Source organism: Polypterus senegalus, chromosome 13 (genome assembly GCF_016835505.1).
Source record: "Polypterus senegalus isolate Bchr_013 chromosome 13, ASM1683550v1, whole genome shotgun sequence".
Lineage (NCBI taxonomy): Eukaryota > Metazoa > Chordata > Cladistia > Polypteriformes > Polypteridae > Polypterus > Polypterus senegalus.
In genome coordinates, this window is record NC_053166.1 from 13,567,772 (window position 1) to 13,589,561 (window position 21,790).

The window sequence follows — 21,790 nt, forward strand, 5'->3', positions numbered from 1 at the left end:
TCGACCGTGTCACTCGGGGAATCCTGTGGGGGGTGCTCCGGGAGTATGGGGGACCGGACCCCGGATAAGAGCTGTTCGGTCCTGTACAACCGTGTCAGAGCTTGGTCCGCATTGCCGCAGTAAGTCGAGCCCGCTTCCAGTGAGAGTTGGACTCCGCCAGGGCTGCCCTTTGTCACCATTCTGTTCATAACTTTTATGGACAGAATTTCTAGGCGCAGCCAGGGTGTTGAAGGGGTCCGGTTTGGTGGACTCAGGATTGGGTCACTGCTTTTTGCAGATGATGTTGTCCTGTTTGCTTCATCAGGCCGTGATCTTCAGCTCTCTGGATCGGTTCGCAGCTGAGTGTGAAGCGGCTGGGATGAGAATCAGCACCTCCAAATCCGAGAGCATGGTCCTCAGCCGGAAAAGGGTGGAGTGCCCTCTCAGGGTTGGGGGAGAGATCCTGCCCCAAGTGGAGGAGTTCAAGTATCTCGGGTCTTGTTCACGAGTGAGGGAAGAATGGAGCGTGAGATGACAGGCGGATCGGTGCGGCATCCGCAGTGATGCGGGCTCTGCATCGGTCTGTCGTGGTGAAAAAGGAGCTGAGCCGTAAGGCAAAGCTCTCAATTTACCAGTCGATCTACGCCCTACCCTCACCTATGGTCATGAGCTATGGGTAGTGACCGAAAGAACGAGATCACGAATACAAGCGGCTGAAATGAGTTTCCTCCGCAGGGTGTCTGGGCTTTCCCTTAAAGATAGGGTGAGAAGCTCAGTCATCCGGGAGGGGCTCAGAGTAGAGCCGCTGCTCCTCCGCATCGAGAGGAGTCAGATGAGGTGGCTCGGGCATCTGATCAGGATGCCATCTGGACGCCTCCCTGGTGAGGTGTTCCGGGCACGCCCAACCGGGAGGAGGCCCCGGGGAAGACCCAGGACACGCTGGAGGGACTATGTCTCGGCTGGCCTGGGAACGCCTTTGGGATTCTCCCGAAGAGCTGGAAGAAGTGGCCGGGAGAGGGAAGTCTGGGCCTCTGCTTAAGCTGCTGCCCCCGCGACCCGACCTCGGATAAGCGGAAGAGGATGGATGGATGGATGGATGGATGGAGTCCTTAAGTACAGAGATTTTTCAAGTTTCTAAATCACAGTCAGGTCACACTGACAGGGTGGTCAGAAAATAAAAAAAACACAGTTAAGCTGGAGTTTGCTGGTACCGATTAACTTTAGCATGCAGGCTAATACAGTGGAGCACTTTAAAACACTGCTGAAAACACATTACTTTAACATGGCCTTCTCATAACTTCACTTTAACTTAATCCTGATACTCTGTATGTTCAATTCATCATAATAACTACTCATGGTGGCTCTAAAATCCGTACTGACCCCTACTCTCTCTTCTGTTTCTTTTTCCGGTTTCTTTGTGGTGGCGGCCTGCGTCACCACCACCTACTCAAAGCATCATGATGCTCCAACATTGATGGACTAAAAGCCAGAAGTCCACGTGACCATCATCATCAAATCCTTCTGTGAGAATCCTAAATACAAAAAGGACTGTTTCATTTATGTTAGGTAGAATGCCCAGAGGGGACTGGGCGGTCTCATGGTCTGGAATCCCTGCAGATTTTATTTTTTTTTTCTCCGGCCGTCTGGATTTTTTTTTTTTTTTCTGTCCACCCTGGCCATTGGACCTTACTCTTATTCTATGTTAGTTAATGTTGACTTATTTTATTTTCTTACTGTGTCTTTTATTTTTCTATTCTTCATTATGTAAAGCACTTTGAGCTACATTTTTTTGTATGAAAATGTGCTATATAAATAAATGTTGATGTTGTTGTTGTTGTTGCATGTCCGTGAGATGCGGAAAAAACTGGACTACGGAGTGAAAAAATATACACATAAGAACGTGTAAAGCCCACACAGACAAATTCAGACCCAGTCTTCTACCGTGGCAGTGCCAACCACTGCTTCACTCTTTTGCAACGGTTTACTGTTTCCAGAAGAGATGGGACGTTGGCCACTGAGGTTTCGAAGCTCATCTCCTCCAATTGGTTTAATGAAGAGCCAAGGTAGCGAGGCATAACAACGTGACTGATGACGTCCGACACTTTACGGCTACGGTGGCCAGATTAGAAAACTAGAAATACGGACACTCTTAAAATCTCTCTCTCTCTCTCTCTCTCTCTCTCTCTCTCTCTCTCTCTCTCTCTATATATATATATATATATATATATATAAATAATGTACACATGCCCCCTACACACCCAGACCAATATATTATATAAAAGTAGAGACATAAGTTTAAAACATAAAGCAAGGATTTTAATGGGTTATGAGGAAAACAAAAGTAAAATCGTTTGAAAATTATTTAATACAAGCTAAAAAAAAAATTGAAAATATTTATTTAACACAGACAACAGTGAAATATCATTATTATTTAATACAGGCAGTGTGGGCCGTGGCAAGTAGTAAGAACACACTTTGTTGACCCTGTATGTTGGCAATGCTAATACAGAACTGCACATCAGCGCGGGTGGAGAGCAAAACGGTGACAGTGTGTCTCTGTCCTCAGCCAACCATAGCAACTGAACAAGTTGCAAACACTCGTTTCCTCGTTACATTTGGGTTATTTTCATCAAGAGAATCTTAGAAAAGAAAGTATAATTACTTATAAAGTTACAGCTAAGTACCGTAAGAAGGTAGTAAAAATATATTTTTATTACGATATTTGAAAATGAAATAAACATTTGGTTGTCCCTGAAAGGTCAGTACGGTACAGGGGACAAATGATCAAATATGGGACATGTCCCGTATATAAGGGACGTCTGGCAACCCTATTTACGGCTGAAGTCGATATGTCTCGCCAATTTTACTCCGCTCTGCAGCAATATCTACTTGACCTGCCACGCTCTACCACAATCTTATTTAAAGAAGATTTTGAATTAAATTTGGAGTCCACAAGTGTGGAACGTGTTATCCGACAATAAAGTAAATACTGCCGCGTCGGACAATGGATGGATTTTTTACATGTCACTTTGAGACGGCTCGCTATCCTTAAAATGACTGTTTGCCTTTTGCCGCACGAGTTGGAAAAAGCGCGTGTGACTCTGCAGTTGCCGTTTCATAGGCGCTGTGGATGCACCAACGCACCATCAGCGCATGCTCCCAACCTCTCACTCTCTCTCCCCTGCTAATGTAATACCAGCTCATTCTTTTGATGATTCATCCATGGATGATGTTACTTGTCCAGCGCCGTTGCAATACTATTCTTCTGTGCTGGGAACCTACAACGTGTACTGTATTTAATTCCACAGCCTACTGTAATCACATTCTCTAAACTATGTGCTAGGCTCCACAAGCACATTCCCTAAACACAGTTATGATTTTCTTTAACACTTATGGCAACAGTGTGATTGCACCCATTTATAGGGGGAAGGTTTATATTTAGGACTGCTGAAACTACAGTGGGAGCAAGCTGATGTCACACACAATGAAAATATGGGAAAGGGTTATAAAGAGAAGGGTTAGTGAAGAGACCACCATAGGGGAACAGCAATGTGGTTTTATGACAGGGAGAGGAACAACTGATGCTGTCTTAGCATTGAGAGAGCTGACAGAGAAGCATCAAGAAAGAGAGAAAGGTTTGCATATGAAGTTTTATGATTTGGAGAAGACTTATGACAGAGTAGCACAGCAAGAGGTCTGGAGGTGCATTATAGATAGATAGATAGATAGATAGATAGATAGATAGATAGATAGATAGATAGATAGATAGATAGATAGATAGATATGAAAAAGTTTGGGAACCCCTCTTAAATGTTTGGATTTTTGTTTAACATTGGCTGGACTTTCAAAGTAGCAACTTCCTTTTAATATACGACATGCCTTATGGAAACAGTAGGATTTCAGCAGTGACATTAAGTTCATTGGATTAACAGAAAATATGCAATATGCATCATAACAAAATTAGACAGGTGCATAAATATGGGCACCACAACAGAGATATGACATCAATACTTAGTTGAGCCTCCTTTTGTTAATCTAACAGCCTCTAGACGCTGTCCTCCTATAGCCTGTGATGAGTGTCTGGATCTGGATGGAGTTATTTCTGACCATTCTTCATACAAAATCTCTCCAGGTCAGTTCAATTTGATGGACAGCCTGCTTCTAATCATCCCATAGATTTTCCAAGATATTCAAGTCAGGGGACTGTGACGGCCATTCCAGAACATTGTACTTCTCCCTCTGCATGAATGCCTTTGTAGATGTGAACTGTATTTTGGGTCATTGTCTTGTTGGAATATCCAACCCCTGCGTAACTTCAACTTTGTGACTGATGCTTGAACATTATCCTGAAGAATTTGTTGATATTGGGTTGAATTCATCTGACCCTCAACTTTAACAAGGGCCCCAGTCCCTGAACTGGCCACACAGCCCCACAGCATGATGGACCCTCCACCAAATGTGATAGTAGGTAGCAGGTGTTTTTCTTGGAATGTGGTTTTCTTCTTCCGCCATGCAAAGAGTTTTTTGTTATGACCAAATAACTCAATTTTTGTCTCATCAGTCCAAAGCTCTTTCTTCCAAAATAAATCCGGCTTGTCTAAGTGAGCATTTGCATACAACAAGTGACTCAGTTTGTGGCGTGAGTGCAGAAAGGGCTTCTTTCTCTTCACCCTGCCATACAGATGTTCTTTGTGAAAATTGTGATGAATTGTAGAACGATGTACAGATACACCATCTGCAGCAAGATGTTCATGCAGGTCTTTGGAGGTGATCTGTGGTTGTCTGTATCCATTCTCACAATCCTGCTCATATGCCGCTCCTGTATTTTTCTTGGCCTGCCAGACCTGCTGGGTTTAACAGCAACTGTGCCTGTGGCCTTCCATTTCCTGATTCCATTCCTTACAGTTGAAACTGACAGTTTAAACCTCTGAGATGGCTTTTTGTAGCCTTCCCCTAAACCAGGAGACTCAACAATCTTTGTTTTCAGATCTTTTGAGAGTTGCTTTGAGGATCCCATGCTGTCTGTCACTCTTCAGAGGAGATTCAAAGGGAAGGAAGCACAACTTGCAATTGACCACCTTAAATACCTTTAACCACTCATGATTGCACACTCCTGTCTATGAAGTTCAAGGCTTAATGAGCTCATCCAACCAAGGAATCAGCATTGAGCAGTGACAGGCATTCAAATCAGCAAAATGACAAGGGGATCCACATTTGTGCACAGCCAGTTTTTCACATTTGATTTAATTTCATACAACTAAATACTGCTTCACTAAAAATCTTTGTTTGGAAAACACCGCAGTACTCAGATGTTCACAGGAAATGAAAGACATACCACCATTATCTTTTTTGTTGAAAGGAGAGTCAATTATTATGCAGGCTGAGAGGGGTTCCCAAACCTTTTCATATGACTATAGATAGATAGATAGATAGATATACATGAAAGGCACTATATAATACATAGATGCGTATCTGTGAAAAGCACTGTATAATAGATAGATACCCTCAGACCAGACGCCAGACACCAGATAAAAGTCCAATAATTTGACATTTTATTATAATACAGTGCACAACACACCCCACACTCCACAATACCCATACAATAATCACTACAATAAATCAATAACCAATCCTCCTCTCCCAGACACCTGTCCTGTCCCTCTGCCACCAGACTCAGCTCATCCGTCTGGGATCTCTCACAGTCCTTTATAGTCCATGACCCGGAAGAGCTTCTGAACCCTCAGTCCATGTGACTTCCTAGCACTTCCGGGTCAGATCAAAACTCCTCTTCTACATTTCGGGAAGTAAGTCATTTCCCCTGTCGCTGTGCCTAAGACATACTTCCGGGTTATAGGGCAAATAACAGTCCCTGGGCCTCCCTGCAGTATCCTCTGGTGGCCCCCAGGGTATCCAGCAGGGCTGTGAAGGAAAACTCCAATGTCCATGATTCCCTGCTGGCATTCGGGGCACCTCCATGCTGCAGGGAGGGCTCCATCTGGTGGCCTGGGGGTATTGGCCGGGATGATTGGCCGGCCATAGTCCACAACAGACAGATAGATCGATAGATAGATAGATAGATAGATAGATAGATAGATAGTGTGAACGCAGCCTGGACACAGATAGGCGGACATGTTGTTTTCCACCACCACACGTTTATTTATAACAATATATACAATTCAAAGTCAGTGCACAAACCCCAAACACAGTCCTGGCCACACAATGCCTTTCTTCGGGCCGCCTCCACTCTCTCATCTCTTGCCTTGTCCTGCCTCCACCCAACTCCAGCCTCGAATGAAGGGAGACGGCCCCTTTAATATCATCCTGTATGAGCTCCAGTGTGGCGGAAATGCCGGCTGTTCTCCCGGAAGCTCTCCGGGTGTCCTTTTTCTTCTTCCTCCCAGGGGAAGGCATTGGGGTGCCCTCTGGCGGTGACCACGGGTCCCTACAGGGTTGGGCTTCCAAGCCCTCTACCCATGGCTTCCAAAGCAACCAGGAAGGCAGCCCCCACGTGATCCAGGGTGGGCATTGACCCTCTTCCAGCCCCTCAAGGTGTCCCCTGGCATCCCTGACAATAGATAGATAGATAGATAGATAGATAGATAGATAGATAGATAGATAGATAGATAGATAGATAGATAGATAGATAGATCCATGTGGCTGGAGGTTTTTATCATAACTTCTGTTGTAACTGGACCTACACCTTAATTTAGGCAGGCTTTCACAGTATATTTCTGTTTTTATGTTTAGGTGTCTTTCCAAAAATATTAAAGCTAGTTCTGCTGAGGTAAATGGAATGTAGCAAGCAGTTATGTATGTTACATGGGGATCATGTTTTTTATCTTAATCTTTAAGATTTCAAGCATGGTTATTATGATTTCCATTCCACATTTTCAGGTGTTATTTTCTAACAAGCATGCAAGTGGGTTTGACAGTGAAATATTGATAGATTATTAGGATACAACTAAGCTGATGTTACACTACATGGCTTGTAGTTGGAGAAAATATCAAACCTAATGATTACCGTTGTTGATCTCATCACTTGAGGGTATCAAATTGCAAGACTTCACAAATTGCAGCGTATGTCAAATTCGATGGCTCTGTAAAAGCTTTCTAGCACAGTTGCCCACCTCCAAAATATTGCAAACGCACACATTTTTATTAGACAATAATATGCTGCCTGACGGATCCAGTGCCCAGCTGCTATGGATTCAGCCACAATATCATCTAGATAGGTAGGTAGGTAGATAGATAGATAGATAGATAGATAGATAGATAGATAGATAGATAGATAGATAGATAGATAGATAGGAGAGGCACTATATAATAGATAGATAGATAGATAGATAGATAGATAGATAGATAGATAGATAGATAGATAGATAGATAGGAGAGGCACTATATAATAGATAGATAGATAGATAGATAGATAGATAGATAGATAGATAGATAGGAGAGGCACTATATAATAGATAGATAGATAGATAGATAGATAGATAGATAGATAGATAGATAGATAGATAGATAGATAGATAGATAGATAGATAGAATACATTTTATTTATTTGCCCCAGGGGGAAAATTTGGATTTTCATAGAAGCTCTTTAAATAAGCAAATATCTAAATAGCTTGACAAATAAATAAATATACACACACACTTTGGTCTGAACACACACCTGAATGACTAAAAAGTAAGAAAATTAAAAAGAAAGAAAACTTCTGACTTGGCTATCCCAGTCACAGTTTAGATATTATGCAGGTGTGCTGCTGCTGCTATAAAGGAGCTGCAGTCACATTTCTTGCCACACTTCTGTTGAAGTATCAGAGGAGTGTGTGACGATTGTTCAAGTTAAGGAGGAGTGAGGGACTGAGGACTTGTGTTAACAGCAGTGTTGGGTTAACAGACAAGACCCCAGTTAGAGGAGGTCTGCTTCAGGGATCTTCTTGAAGTCCTGACATCTTTGATCTGGTTATGAATGTGTTGAGTTGTGGGATAAAAGGGCAGTGCCCCGGTGCAGTCTTTTGCTGATGACATTGTGTTGTGTGGCACCAGAAAAGTGAAAGTGGAGAGGACATTGGACAAATGGAGGAGGACTTTGGAAGAAAGATAGGAAATAGGAAGAAGAAGACAGAATATCTGAGGGTTAATAATGATCAGGACTCAGAAGTGAGCGTGCAGGGAGAGAAACTGAAAACAGTGGAGAAGTTTACATATCTAGGATCAGTGGTATATTTACATTTATTTATTTGGCTCATGCTTTTATCTAAAGATACAATTGGTTATACTGTATTTCTTTTTGTTTTTTGCAATTGGAGCACAGGCAAGTGAAATGACTTGCTCATTGTCACAGCAGTGTCAGTGGTGGGATTCAAATCCACAATCTCAGGGTTTGAAGTCTAAAGCCTTAACAACCAAGCCACTGCCATGCGGTGCTAGCTCAAGATAGAGAATTCAATGCTGCAATAACCCACAGAGTGCAGTGTGAATGAAACTGTTGGAAGAAGGTATCAGGAGGGCTATGAGTGAAGATTTAAGGTGAGGCTTTTAAGACAGTGGTAAGACCAGCAATGATGACATGGGCAGTAAAGGGGAGTAAAGGAGAAGAAGCTGAATGTGGCAGAAATGAGGATAAGGAGATATGGAGTTAAAAAAAAAGAGACGAATAAAACCGAGATAATCAGAGGTGCAACAAAATTGGGAGAGATATCTAAGAAAGTACAGAAAGTGGCTGGGTGATGAAGAGAGACAATGAAGATGTGGGCAAAAGAGTAACAGGAATGGAAGTGCAGGGGAAGACAAATAAAGGCAGGCCAAAGCAAAAGTGGGTGCGTAAATTAAAAGAAGATCTGAAGGAAAAGGGCTTGACTGGTGAGGAGGTGCAGGACTAAGCTGTGCGGAGAAGGCTGAAAAAGCACATCAACTCCACATAGGAGTAGGAAAAGCTGAAGAGAAGAAGACGATTAATGGAAAAATTGTAATCTTCCATATATCTCACTGCAAAAACCGCCTTGGCGTTATAAAACATAATTATTAATCAGTGGTGGCTTGTAATGTATGGTAACGTCTATCGAAACGCACAACCCGTCAAGCAGTGCTTTTTAAGGTTACTGTGAATGCTCACAACGCATTTACGGCACATTTTCTTGTATTTTTTAACACACCTATGGAATTGTGCTGCCCGAGTTTAGAATTTGCTTATATATATATATATATATATATATATATATATATATATATATATATATATATATATATATATATATGAGTATCAGAGGTGGGTAGTAACAAGCTACATTTACTTGAGTAACTTTTTTTAAAAAAGTGTACTTCTAAGAGCACCATACTTTTTTACTTTTACTTGAGTACATTTGTGAAGAAGAAACGCCACTTTTACTTCGCTACATTGAGCAACACTCGAATCGTTACTTTTTTTCCATTAGATAAAGTCTGACAGACAATTTTCAATCTGCTCTGTAGAGTATGCTGTCAAGTAGCGCACACGCTTTCCATTGCGTCTCAACTGCAACTTTAGTTCCCTCTCCTTTCTCTTTCTCAGATCGCTTTTCGGAAGGAAGTCAGTTTCGTAGTTTTTATGAACAGTTCGAAAGTGCCTTTCCACATTTTCCTTCTTTGGAATAGCAATGATAGAATGACAGATCAGACAAACGCATTTCGATTGTGACATTGTGAGAGAAAAAAATCCTCTTCCAATTCCACATCCAGCCCATAAACAACATTTTTTTTTTTTAATCCCAAACAACATTTTTTTTTTTTAATCCCTTTTTTAGTCGATATGAATTGGGAAAGCTAACTAGATCGCTTAGATAGCCGGAGTTTTGCAGTAGCTGGCGCGTTTGATCGTACGTGCGGGATGACCAGTGTGTTAGAAGAAAAGAGATCTCAGACTGGCCGCCCTGTATGTCAATCAAGTGGCAAATGCCATGGGGAGGATATAGGATAGACGCGATCTACCTGCACTCCGTTTCCGATCTACCAGTCGATCGCGATCGACGCATTGGGCACCCCTGCTTTAGATGTTAACGGCGCTGTCAGGCTCCTTCGGCCTGGGCACGAATCGGCAGTAATACTGGTCGGCACTCCATCATACAATTGAGCAGTTTAGTACCAGCTGCAGGGCGAGGGGGAGTGGGCTATGAAACCGGCCAGCTTGCCAACGTCTCAAAATAATTCCACCTAGTGCGACAGCAGCTAGAGGTTCTTCTAAGGCTATTGGGCTACCTGAAAGAGACACGCAAACAAGAAGTAGCCATTTGACACTTGGCGTAGGTGAGCACCGGCTTGGTGATACAAGTGCAGTATTCATAATGGCAGCAAATGACATCTTGAGGACTAATGATAACATGGTTTTCATAACATCAAAATGAACACACAGAGTGTTCCTGGTATTTTAGCTTTTACGTGCACCTGTCCGATAGTACTTGGGCAGTGTAAACCTCTTGGCAATTATGATTTCTGAAACCCACCACATGTCACTGCAGATGTATTCGAAGCTTCGATTTATTTTACCGGCACAATTAAAAAGATGCTTCAAAAGCTTCACGGGGCTCGACAAGCATCATCTGCCCATCACTATAGCTGACAGATTCACAGTAATTCATCCACCACTCAGCCAGCCCATCACTACTCACCAAATTCCAGATTAGGTTTGTCCCCGCCTATCGTATTATCCCTTTACGGATGGCCCAATCATTTTCAAGAGATTGATTCCTCAGCAATAACGAACACGCACAACGTCAAATAAAAAAATATGTACTTCACGGTGGCCAATAAGATTTTCGCTTCTTTGTCAGTAGCTTTTGGATTGTATTTCCGTTTCCCGTTTTGTGCTAAAGCTGTGAGCCAATCAGTACGCAGTAAAGGTAGCTATCTGAGGAGAGCGGAAAAGGCATTTTCCCGATTTGTTAGAGTTAATGTTAGTCTCACGTTATTGTTTGGACTCCCGCTGGTGGAATACTTAAAGAACAAAAGGTATGCTTTAAAAGTATATTTTGTTTAAGATTATACAAGAAAGCGATTTTTTTCGAGTCTTAGATTTTCTTTTATTGAGTTGGTAAACCTCAGTCGATAGTTGTGCTTCTACGAGTCATTGTAAGAGAAAAGCATCCAAGCGGTTTCCAACGTTGAGTAATTTATCTTTAAACGATTATTAAGTAATTAATCAATAAAACAAATGCCATGTTTAAGGTTTGTGCACTTTATGGTGAGTCGTCCAAATATTTGCGCGGAAAAGCGAAGATTTAAATGAAAGGTAAATATCAGTAAACGCTGAACACTTCGAAAAGGCTCACCAAGTGCGTGTTTGAGGCAGATCACACGAAGAATGCAGTGGAGGAGCAGCCTGTCTTTAATTTAAATACCGAAAATGAATAAATATATAATTTTTTAAAAGGCCGACCACAATTAGACTTAACTATTTGTGTCAGCTTTACTTGCTAAAGTAGAGGGGATCTATAGACTTGTTTACCTCGCTTAATCTGGTTTTATTAATTCCCAAATTTGTAAATTTATCATTTCAGCCATTTTCAAATTTATTTGTAAAAGTAAGACCAAATACGTCAAAAGAAATGAAATGCCTTGGTTAAACGATACTTAGGGGGTGTTTAAGTCCTTGAGTCCTTTTAAGTTTTTTAAATTAATCGAATCAAGAAATGCATCTCAAATGAAAGTGCCTCATGATTTGGATTCGAAAATTATATATTTTTAAAAAACGTTTTTTTATTGTCTTGTAATTTGAAGTTCAGCAAATTACCTACCCAGTTATGTAATGTTTACAAACAAACCCTTGGCTCTTGGAAAATTTAACTTTTATCATTGCTTTTAAAACCACAACTTTTCACTTCACGCGGTTCTCATCTGGAATAATCAATCAATTTTATCTGGGAATATTTTCATACAAGAATATGATAAAGGGATATGCTTTGTGTCTGACCTTTTTATTAAGAGATGTATTTACAGTATTAGAAATTATAGACCAGCATGATGTTATACGAGGTGTGGCAGAAAAGTAATGAGTTTTTATTTTTTTCAAACATCAATGTTATCCTCTTCAAAGTAGTTCCCTTGGGCAGCTACACACCGATGGAGGCGTTGTTCCCACTGTTGGTAGCAGCGCTGGAAGTCTTCAACCGGTATGGTCTTCAGCATGTCTGTTACACTCTTTTGGATGTTTTCTAAAGTCCCAAAATGACGTCCTTTGAGAACATTTTTCAGTTTAGGAAAAAGGAAAAAGTAAGGAAAAAGTCACACAGACTGAGGTCAGGTGAATAAGGGGGCTGGGGAACCACAGGAATGCCTTTTGAGGTCAAAAATTCTGTTATGGAGAGGGCAGTTTTTCGGCACCATTTTGGCACAGACTTTTCACATGTGCAAATGTTCAGTCAAAATTTGATGAACTGTAAATCTGTTCAAATTTAATTGTTCACTCGACATTCTTAATGTTAAACGACGGTCTGATCTCACAAGAGTGTTCACACGTTTGATGTTTTCATTGGTTTTCGAAGTTGAAGTCCTCCTGAACGATGTTCATCTTCAGCGTGTTTTCTGCCTTCCAAAAATGATTTGTGCCAGCGAAAAACTTGAGCTCAGGATAAAGAATGTTCCCCATAGGCCTGTTTTAACTTTTCAAACGTCACACTTGCCGTTTAATGGCACAACATTGCTCCAAATTCCGCTGTTCCATTTTGCGTGACGCACAACCAAAAACACAACTTCGCTAATAGCAGTCACAAAAATCACGTAGTTAACGGAAGGAGTTGAAACTCGCACTGAGCTATGGGAGGGTACTGATACACGTGCTCTATCAAGGACAACAGCGCAGCATTGCCAGATCGCTTGAGTGTTGCCAGTCTCATTACTTTTCTGCCACACCTCGTAGTTAACCTCTGAGAAATCTTTAAGCTTATTTATGCAATTCCCAGTATTTTTTATTGTTATTTATAAAATTCAATTGAGAAAAAGTTACCACTCTTTCAATAACTGGGGTTCCATTTTTAGGCCACAAATATCCCAACTTTCATATCAGGAATGTTGCTCTGATATCGGATAATTTACATCTCTAGTGTTCCTGTAAGTTGGAGTTTCAAGTTAAGTAACGTAAATTGAAAAATTGTCTCTGTTCTCTCTCTCTTATACATACATACATACTCTATCTATCATATAGTGCCATATCTATCTATCTATCTATCTATCTATCTATCTATCTATCTATCTATCTATCTATCTATCTATCTATCTATCTATTATATAGTGCCTTTCATATCTGTCTATCTATCTATCTATCTATAATATAGATTGATTGCATAGTTTACTGTCAAATAATGCAACATGTGTTTCGCCCTCATTTGGGCTCATCAGGCGTACAAACTCTACTGCTTACCTCTCTGGGATCGAACCTCGGATGTCAGCCCCTTTACGCTCCGCCACGGCATGTGGTTCGTTTATTTGACAGCCTGTAGATTTGCTCACCAAGCCCCGGGCTGGCGCCACTTGCTAGCCATTTTAGGGCTCTGCCACTCGCGTAGGGGGATGCGGATGTACAATTTCAACAGATTTTCATTTTCATGGGAATTGTTACATATGCATAATAAAACTATTTTACATTACAGCGAGTAATTAACCATATTAAAAAATAATAAAACGTAATAATTTGACAGTAAATTGTTTCATGTTGCATTAGAGTTTTTCGTTACATTATACAATTTCGTTCTGTTTGGCTTTGAAATTAACACAAATATTTTTTAAACTTTTACTGTAAAACAGTTTTTTTGAAATAAATTTTTGTCAATATCGCATTAAATTTTGATTCTGTGTTTGGACTTTCATCATGACAACGCAACATATAACTGCCTGTGAAAGAATTTCTTTTCTTTCTCTCTAATAAATAAGCAGACTTTTTCGAATGTTTGGCTCTGTGATTTGTTAATTGTCTTTGCAAAAGCTATTCTAACGGGAAACTGTAAATGTTTGTTTTAATACGAATGGCATATCAAGATCTCCTTTGTGGTGTAATGTTATCTACGGAAGATGTACTACATTATCTTTTTCGATACATCCTTCTTTCTACAGTAATTCAGCCGGTGGAAGACAAGACGGTGTTAATGGTTGTAGATATTGTATGGGTATTATAAGGTGATGTTTTCACCAACAACTGTTTCAGGAGAGTCTATTGGTACACATTTAACCAACTTGCTGTGTAACTGATCAACAGTTTTCGCGTTAATTCATTTGACTTCATCCTTTCTCGGTGCTAGGATTGCCCGTGTACTCATTTTTTCTGTTGTTAACCCTTTGGGATGAAATTCTTCAATAAGATTTGGACATAATATTTCTCCTTTAATTGGCAACTTAAAGTGTGGAAAACATAAAAATTTATAAGAGCTGAGAGAGCAGGAACTGTGTCTGACAAAAGCATTCACACGAATGAGAGGTGAGAGGACCGTGTGTGGTTGAGAGAAGGGCGGGACTTGAAAAAAATCTCATGTAAAAAGTCTTGCCTCTGGATTTTTTTTATATAATGTACAGTACAGGTGAAAAGTTTGGACACACCTCGTCATTCAATGTGTTTTATTAATTTTCATGATCAGTTACATTGGTAGATTCTCACTGAAGGCATCAAAACTATGAATGAACACATGTGGAGTTATGTACTTAACAAAAAAAGGTGAAATAACTGAAAACATGTTTTATATTCTAGTTTCTTCAAAATGGCCACCCTTTGTTCTGATTACTGCTTTGCACACTCTTGGCATTCTCTCGATGAGCTTCAACAGGTAGTCACCTGAAATGGTTTTCACTTCACAGGTGTTCAAGAGAATGCCAAGAGAGAGTAATCAGAGCAAAGAGTGACTATTTTGAAGAAACTAGAATATAAAACATGTTTTCAGTTATTTAACCTTTTTTTGTTAAGTACGTAACTCCACATGTGTTCATTCATAGTTTTGATGCCTTCAGTGAGAATCTACCAATGTAAATGGTCATGAAAATAAAGAAAACACATTGAATGAGAAGGTGTGTCCAAACTTTTGGCCTGTACTGTATATAATTTATAATTTTTTTTTTTATACTAAAAATGTTAAGTCCATTTTAATTTAAATATTTTCTAGCTAATCAATTAATTCTGAAGTATCAGATGTCTACTACTGTATATAATAAAACCTTAAAGTCTGTTTGTCCAGTCCCGGTGAACAGTGTGTCAGTTTTTTTTTGGCTTTGGTGATGCAACGAAAGAGGAAGTGTGAGTGTGAGACGCACAAGGAGGAAAAACAGCATGGGGGGGGATGCATGTGAAAAGTCCCCTTCAAAGGCGGCAAGTATAAATCCGGACAGGAGGGGGGAAAGCCGCCTCAAAATAATGACGGAGTCTGAGTAGCAGGCTTTATGGGAACGAGATAGGGAGTGGATGTGAAGAAACATTCACACACAACCCCAAATACTGAGCAAAGTACTTTATAGTGTATGTAGGGCAAGAGATCGCAGATATTTTAAAATTATTCTGTTACCCGTCTAAGGCAGGTAGCGTGGCTAGTAATATATCCCCCATAGTGCTGTTTATGAACAGAATAAAATGAATCTCTTTCACACCTTTTTATTTCGGCGCCTATTCTAAAATATTTTCGAATATTTATATTTTTAGGGATGCTTCAGTTAGCCTCCGGTCTACATCGGCCAATTTTCAGTAAAAAATTACTCGATCGTTAAGTTGGCCAATTGCAAAATCTGATCAACAAAGAGCAGTCAGAGAGCTTAGACTTTAGGTTAAATAAAGTGAGAAAAGAGAATTAGAGAAGTCGTCTGTATTTTTAGACAAATGGCAAGAAAAAAAAACACACTCTGATGAATTCAGGCCTTTTTTATTTTGTCCTTTAAATTAAAACGGATACTATTTCAGTTTGGACAGCAAGATTGTTTTAAGTGCAGCAGCTTACATTTTACATGGATAAAGAAGATGTTGAAATTGCTGCTTCGTAAACAATAGGCATGTTACCTTAACAGCAAAATGTATCTTTTACTTGTTAAGCATGTAAGCCTTGTGACACCTTCTTGACACTGAGGTTCGAACTCTGCAAGGGGAAGCAAAAGTGCGCCAATAAGGGCAGAACACGTCATGTACTCTTTGTATTATTTGGCAGATACAGTACACTATCACTTATCTGTGAGCTGCTTCTCGCCACCAGCGAGGACGTGGCTGATGTTTGCCGACTGGTCGACCAACCGCCAGAGTTACCTGGTAGGTAGGTCAGTCATTATCCAACCTGCTATATCCAAACACAGGGTTACGGGGTCTGCTGGAGCCAATCCCAGATAGCACAGGGCATAAGGCAGGAACAAACCCCTGGCAGGGCGCCACACACGCACACTAGGGACAATTTTAGGATCACCAATGCACCTAACCTGCATGGCTTTAGACTGTGGGAGGAAACCCACGCAGACACGGGGAAAACATGCAAACCCAGGTCTCCATACTGCAAGGCAGCAACGCTACCACTGCGCCACCGTGCCGCCCTACCTGGTAGGTAACCACCTAAATAATCTGATTGTGATTCAGAACTAAGATTGTAATATTTATTTGCACTGTATACTTGCACTGATTGACTGATTGCATTCGGGAAATCAATCATTGGATGACAGAGAATTTTTTTTTATGACTTTAATCCTGATAAAACAGAAATCCTATTGGCTGGTACGTCTCTACCCTTTGTGAGCTAAAAATTGATATTGATGGGATCCTGGTTGAACCCTCAGCATCAGTCTGTAATTTGGGTGTCATCTTTGATCAGCTCCTTGCTTTCCAAGCACACGTTTAGCTCAATAGTACAGACCGCTGTTTTTCTTCCCCACAACATTGCTCATCTGCGTTCTTTCCTCCGTGTGAATGACACTGAAACACTCATTCCTGCTTTCATCACTACCCGTCTGGACTATTGCAGTGCTTTGTTTTATGGCCTCCCGACTAATATGTCAATAGATTACAGTATGTTCAGAATTCTGCTGCTCGTTTACTTACACACACTAAAAAAATCTGCTCCCATCACTCCTGTCCTCTTATGATTTGTATTGGTTACCAGTTTCTTCAAGAATCAAATATAAAATTATTCTCATCACCTTTAAAGCTCTTCATGGTTTAGCCCCTCATTATCTGTCTGAGCTGCTGCTTCCTTAAACTCGTGCCCGTGCATTACGATCATTAGACGCTAAGTTACTCACTCTACCCAAATACTGGTTAGTAACTGTGGGTGGTAGAGCTTTCAGTGTGATAGCCCCTAAAATTTGGAATGCTCTTCCACTCCCATCTTCGCGAGGAAAACTCTTCTTATTCATTTCCAACTCCGGTTAAAAAAACGTCCTATTAACGAGTATCATTCATTTACTTGTATGTAACTTCTACTGTCTTGTTAATGTGTTTTTGTTAAATTGTAAAGTGTCCTTGAGTGTATGATAGGCACTACATAAATAAAACATTATTATTGACCAGTAACGGCGCACTGCATGATAACGTGGAGTGAATCCACTTGACTTACAGTTTCCATCCTCTTTTTCTGTATGTTTTCCATTCATTTGCTCAGAGGTTGACGTGCTTGCTGCTTCCTGAGCAGCTCTTCTTTTCTCCACCCTAGCCGCCCGCTTCTTCTCTTCTTCCGTTGGCATCTTTTCGCGTTAAAACTGATTAAGTCAATGTTTGTGTTGCGATTACTTCGTATGTTTTCTTTAATTTTTTCACTTAAATCCTTCTTCAGGCAGATTGAAGACTTAAGATATGAAGAGTTTGGGGAAGTGACGGAGAAGGTGGTAGGGATGAGAATAGCGCCCATACACACACACACCGCACGGCCACCCTGTTGCCGAGAGTTGATTCTAAAATAAAATAAAAAGAGGAATAACCTTGGGGGTCAATCATCACCCTGAAAACGGATAGTAGACATCACGTAGTATTTGTGTACCAAATTTCAGCTCAATTGGTCAAACGGTTTGCGAGCTACAGGTGATTTTAAAATCCTGGACTGACAAACGGACAGCCATGGTAGCGTATTATAGAAGACTAGCCAACCCGTGGCGTACCATACGCCGCATAATCAGGCCAGTTTTTTAATGATTTTTAAGCATAGGGAGAAAATTAACATTTGAAAAATCGGTAATGTAATAAATCCGAAAGAAAAGCAACATTGTAACAATGCACGGAACAAACCAACACACAATCGTCCATGACTGAAACTGGCGGACCGCCATCGCTCGTGTGCCCACCTCCAACTCGTCACTTGAGTCGTCGTCTTTGCACAGTCCAGATGCACCTGTGACTCACGTAGACTTTCCGTGTTCCCGCAGCAGCATCTAAGAAGACGCATGTTTGTCGCGGATGCGAATTGCTGTATGTAGTGTGTAAAACAGTTTTCTATGGTGCACGCGGTCAGGCGTTGTAACCGAAAACTCAGTTTTTAAAGACTGCTTACTTCATTGTGTTTAACCTCGGTTGTAAAGGATTGTTTTAAGGAGCCCATGGGATACCCCTCACAAACCGTTTTACATGCCGCATATGGCGATTCACCTCCGCAAGAAACATGTCTCTATGAACGTCTGCGGCTTGGTGAATCCACGCCCCTTCCAGCGTGCTTTCCATGGGTTTCTTGCCTTGGTGCCTTGCCTTGGTGAATTATTTATATATAGATGCCATGGAGAACATTATGCTACCTGTAACATCATTCAGCATGAGCAGTTTGGTGGTGGGTTAATGATTGTCTGGGTAGGCATATCCATGGAGGGTCACACAGACCGCTACAGGCTTGACAAAGGCACCTTGGCTGCCATTAGGTATCAGGATGAAATCCTTGGACCCATTGTCAGACCCTATGCTGGTACAGTGGCTCCTGGTGCACGACAGTTCCTGGCCTCATGTGGTGAGAGTATGCAGGCAGTTCCTGGAGGATGAAGGAATTGATACCATTGACTGGCCACCACACTTTCCTGACCTAAATCCAATAGAACACCTCTGGGACATTATGTTTTGGTCCATCCAATGCCACCAGGTTGCACCTCAGACTGTCCAGGAGCTCAGTGATGCCCTGGTCCAGATCTGGGAGGAGATCCCCCACAACACCATCTGTCATCTCATTAGAAGCATGCACCGATGTTGTCAGGCATGTATACAAGAACACAGGGGCCATACAAAGTGCTGCGTACAATTTGGAGTTGCTGCAATTCAATTTTGGCAAAATGGACTAGCCTGCCACATAATGTTTTCACTCTGATTTTTGGGGCGTCTTTGAATTCAGGGCTCTGTAGGTTGATCATTTTCATTTCCATCAAACGATGTGGCATCCTTTCGTTCCTAACACATTACCCAGTCTATATCAGTATAGATATCCAGGAGGATTTCTTTTTCCCATTGAGATCTGTGTTTTCAAAGTGTTCCTTTAATTTTTTGAGCAGTGTTATATATATATATATATATATATATATATATATATATATATATATATATATATATATATATATATATATATATATATATATATATATATATATATATATATATATATATATATATATATATATATATATATATATATATATATATATATTATATTTATTTATTTATTTATTTATATATATATTATATATACACACCCACACTACCAGTCAAAGGTGTAATATTGTCCCAGTAGCACTTCAGAAGGTGTAGTAATACAGTGTGTTTCAACTGTGCTTTAAGTTACAGAAGTTGGGACACCTGTGCAAATTGTTTGCTTTACCTGCTGCAGAACATCTGTAGGTTGTAACCTATTAGTTTTTTTCAGTTTTTGCTAACTTAAATTTTAATGTTAAACGTGTTGCAGTTTACTGCTTGCCTTTTTAGGTCATTCATCGGTTCGGGGTCATGAGGTCACTGGAAAGGGCTGTGTGGTGCTCCTGATATCTATGCAAAAGGACGAAGGTCCAAGTCTTTAGACTCCTGGTGCTTCCTGTTTGTGAGACATGGACGCTATCCAGTGATCTGAGATGAAGACTAGACTCCTTCATGTGTGTCTCTTCAGAGAATCCTTGGGTACCGCTGGTTTGACTTTGTGTTGCTCATGGAGTCCCCAAGGTGGCACTTGACCTGCATTGTGAGGGAGCGTCACTTACGGCACTACAGCCATGTGGCGCGTTTCCCCGAGGGTGATCCGGCTCGTAAGATCCTCGTCATTGGGGACCCGAGTGACTGGAGCAGGCCAAGGGGTCACCCACGTAACACCTGGCTGTGGCAGATAGAGGGTCATTTTCGGAGGGTGGAAGTGGACCACGTGTCTGCCTGGGGGGGTGGCAAACTGGGATCCCGAGTTGTTTCGTCTTGTAGTGGGTGCATGCTCCCCAACTTGACTTGTTCTTTGGGTCAGTATCTGTGTATTGTTTTTACGGTTTGTTCTTTTGGAATTCCCTTTTGGGGATTAATAAAGCATATCTAATTGAATATCTGCCATTTTGTAGTTTAAAAAATTGTCATTTGATCTTTGTGGTGCCCCCACACTCGCTAAATGTATCTGTTCTTTCACCAGATCTTATCATGGCTGAGCCCCAACAAGTCAGTGCCCTGCCCCTGCCGCCAATGCAGTACATCAAGGAATATACGGATGAGAACATTCGCAAAGGTCTTGCCCCCAAACCACCTCCTCCAGTAAAGGACAGCTACATGATGTTCGGCAATCAGTTTCAATGTGATGATCTCATTATCCGTCCCCTCGAAAGTCAGGGCATCGAACGCCTCCACCCGATGCAGTTTGACCACAAGAAAGAACTGAAAAAACTCAACATGTCCATTCTGGTGAATTTCCTGGACCTGTTGGATATCCTTATTAAAAGTCCAGGGAGCATCAAACGAGAGGAAAAGCTGGAGGACCTTAAGCTGCTTTTTGTACACATGCATCACCTGATCAACGAGTATCGTCCCCACCAGGCAAGGGAAACTTTGCGGGTCATGATGGAGGTACAAAAGCGCCAACGCTTGGAGACGGCAGAGCGGTTTCAGAAACATCTAGAAAGAGTCATTGAAATGATCCAGTCCTGTTTGGCTTCTCTGCCGGATGATCTGCCTCAGTCTGGCGGGACCACAGCAGGAGCCTTGAGACTTAAGTCTGAGCCCATGGACATAGAAGACGTCAACGCAAGCTGCATGACGGGACAGTCTGACAAAGAAAAAGAAGTGAATGTTCATTCAAAGAAGGATCAGCCTTTTGATAAGGATGCGGCTATGTGTGCCCTTATTGACGAGATGACATAGGTGGCGGTTTAATGGTGTAATTTTCTTTATTGCCTTAATGCTTTCTTTTCATGAGGATAGAGTCCATTTTTTATTTGGGAGGTTTTGAAGTCTTGAAAGTTGCATACAGTTATGAAGTCACCTCTTATTTATGCAGTATACGTAATATTTAATCTATATAATTCTTGATTGCATTTTTTTTTAATTTATAATGAAGTTTACAATATAATCATTTATCCCACCACTGCATTGAACATTTTTATATATAAAAATGATTGAATTTCTCTTGTGTGCTTGTTCTTGTTATGTTAGTTTGGATATTTTCTTTTGTTTTTCAGAAAATGTTTGGAGAAGAATAGGTAAATGATGTACACGAGGAAGATGTTGACTAATGGCTTTTGAAACAAGATGACAAAAGTATTACCACTCAAAAAAATGAAAGGACCACTTTTTAATGAGAGTATAGCGTCACGTCACTCACAATTGTGGGCTATTGATCTGGTCAGTTAAGTAGCAGAGGGGCTTGTTCATCAGTTTCAACTGTTTTGGTGCACTGGGGAGGGGGGC

At 41.0% G+C, this 21,790-nt stretch overlaps 1 protein-coding gene across 1 annotated transcript; it reads left to right on the forward strand.

Moving 5' to 3' along the window:
• The first annotated feature begins 10,817 nt into the window (after positions 1-10,817).
• Positions 10,818-21,507, forward strand: med7 (mediator complex subunit 7). The gene is made up of 2 exons (XM_039775732.1): positions 10,818-10,965; positions 20,523-21,507. The coding sequence occupies exon 2, from the start codon at positions 20,531-20,533 to the stop codon at positions 21,242-21,244; it is 714 nt and encodes a 237-aa protein (XP_039631666.1). The 5' UTR covers positions 10,818-10,965; positions 20,523-20,530; the 3' UTR covers positions 21,245-21,507.
• The last annotated feature ends 283 nt before the right edge of the window (positions 21,508-21,790 follow it).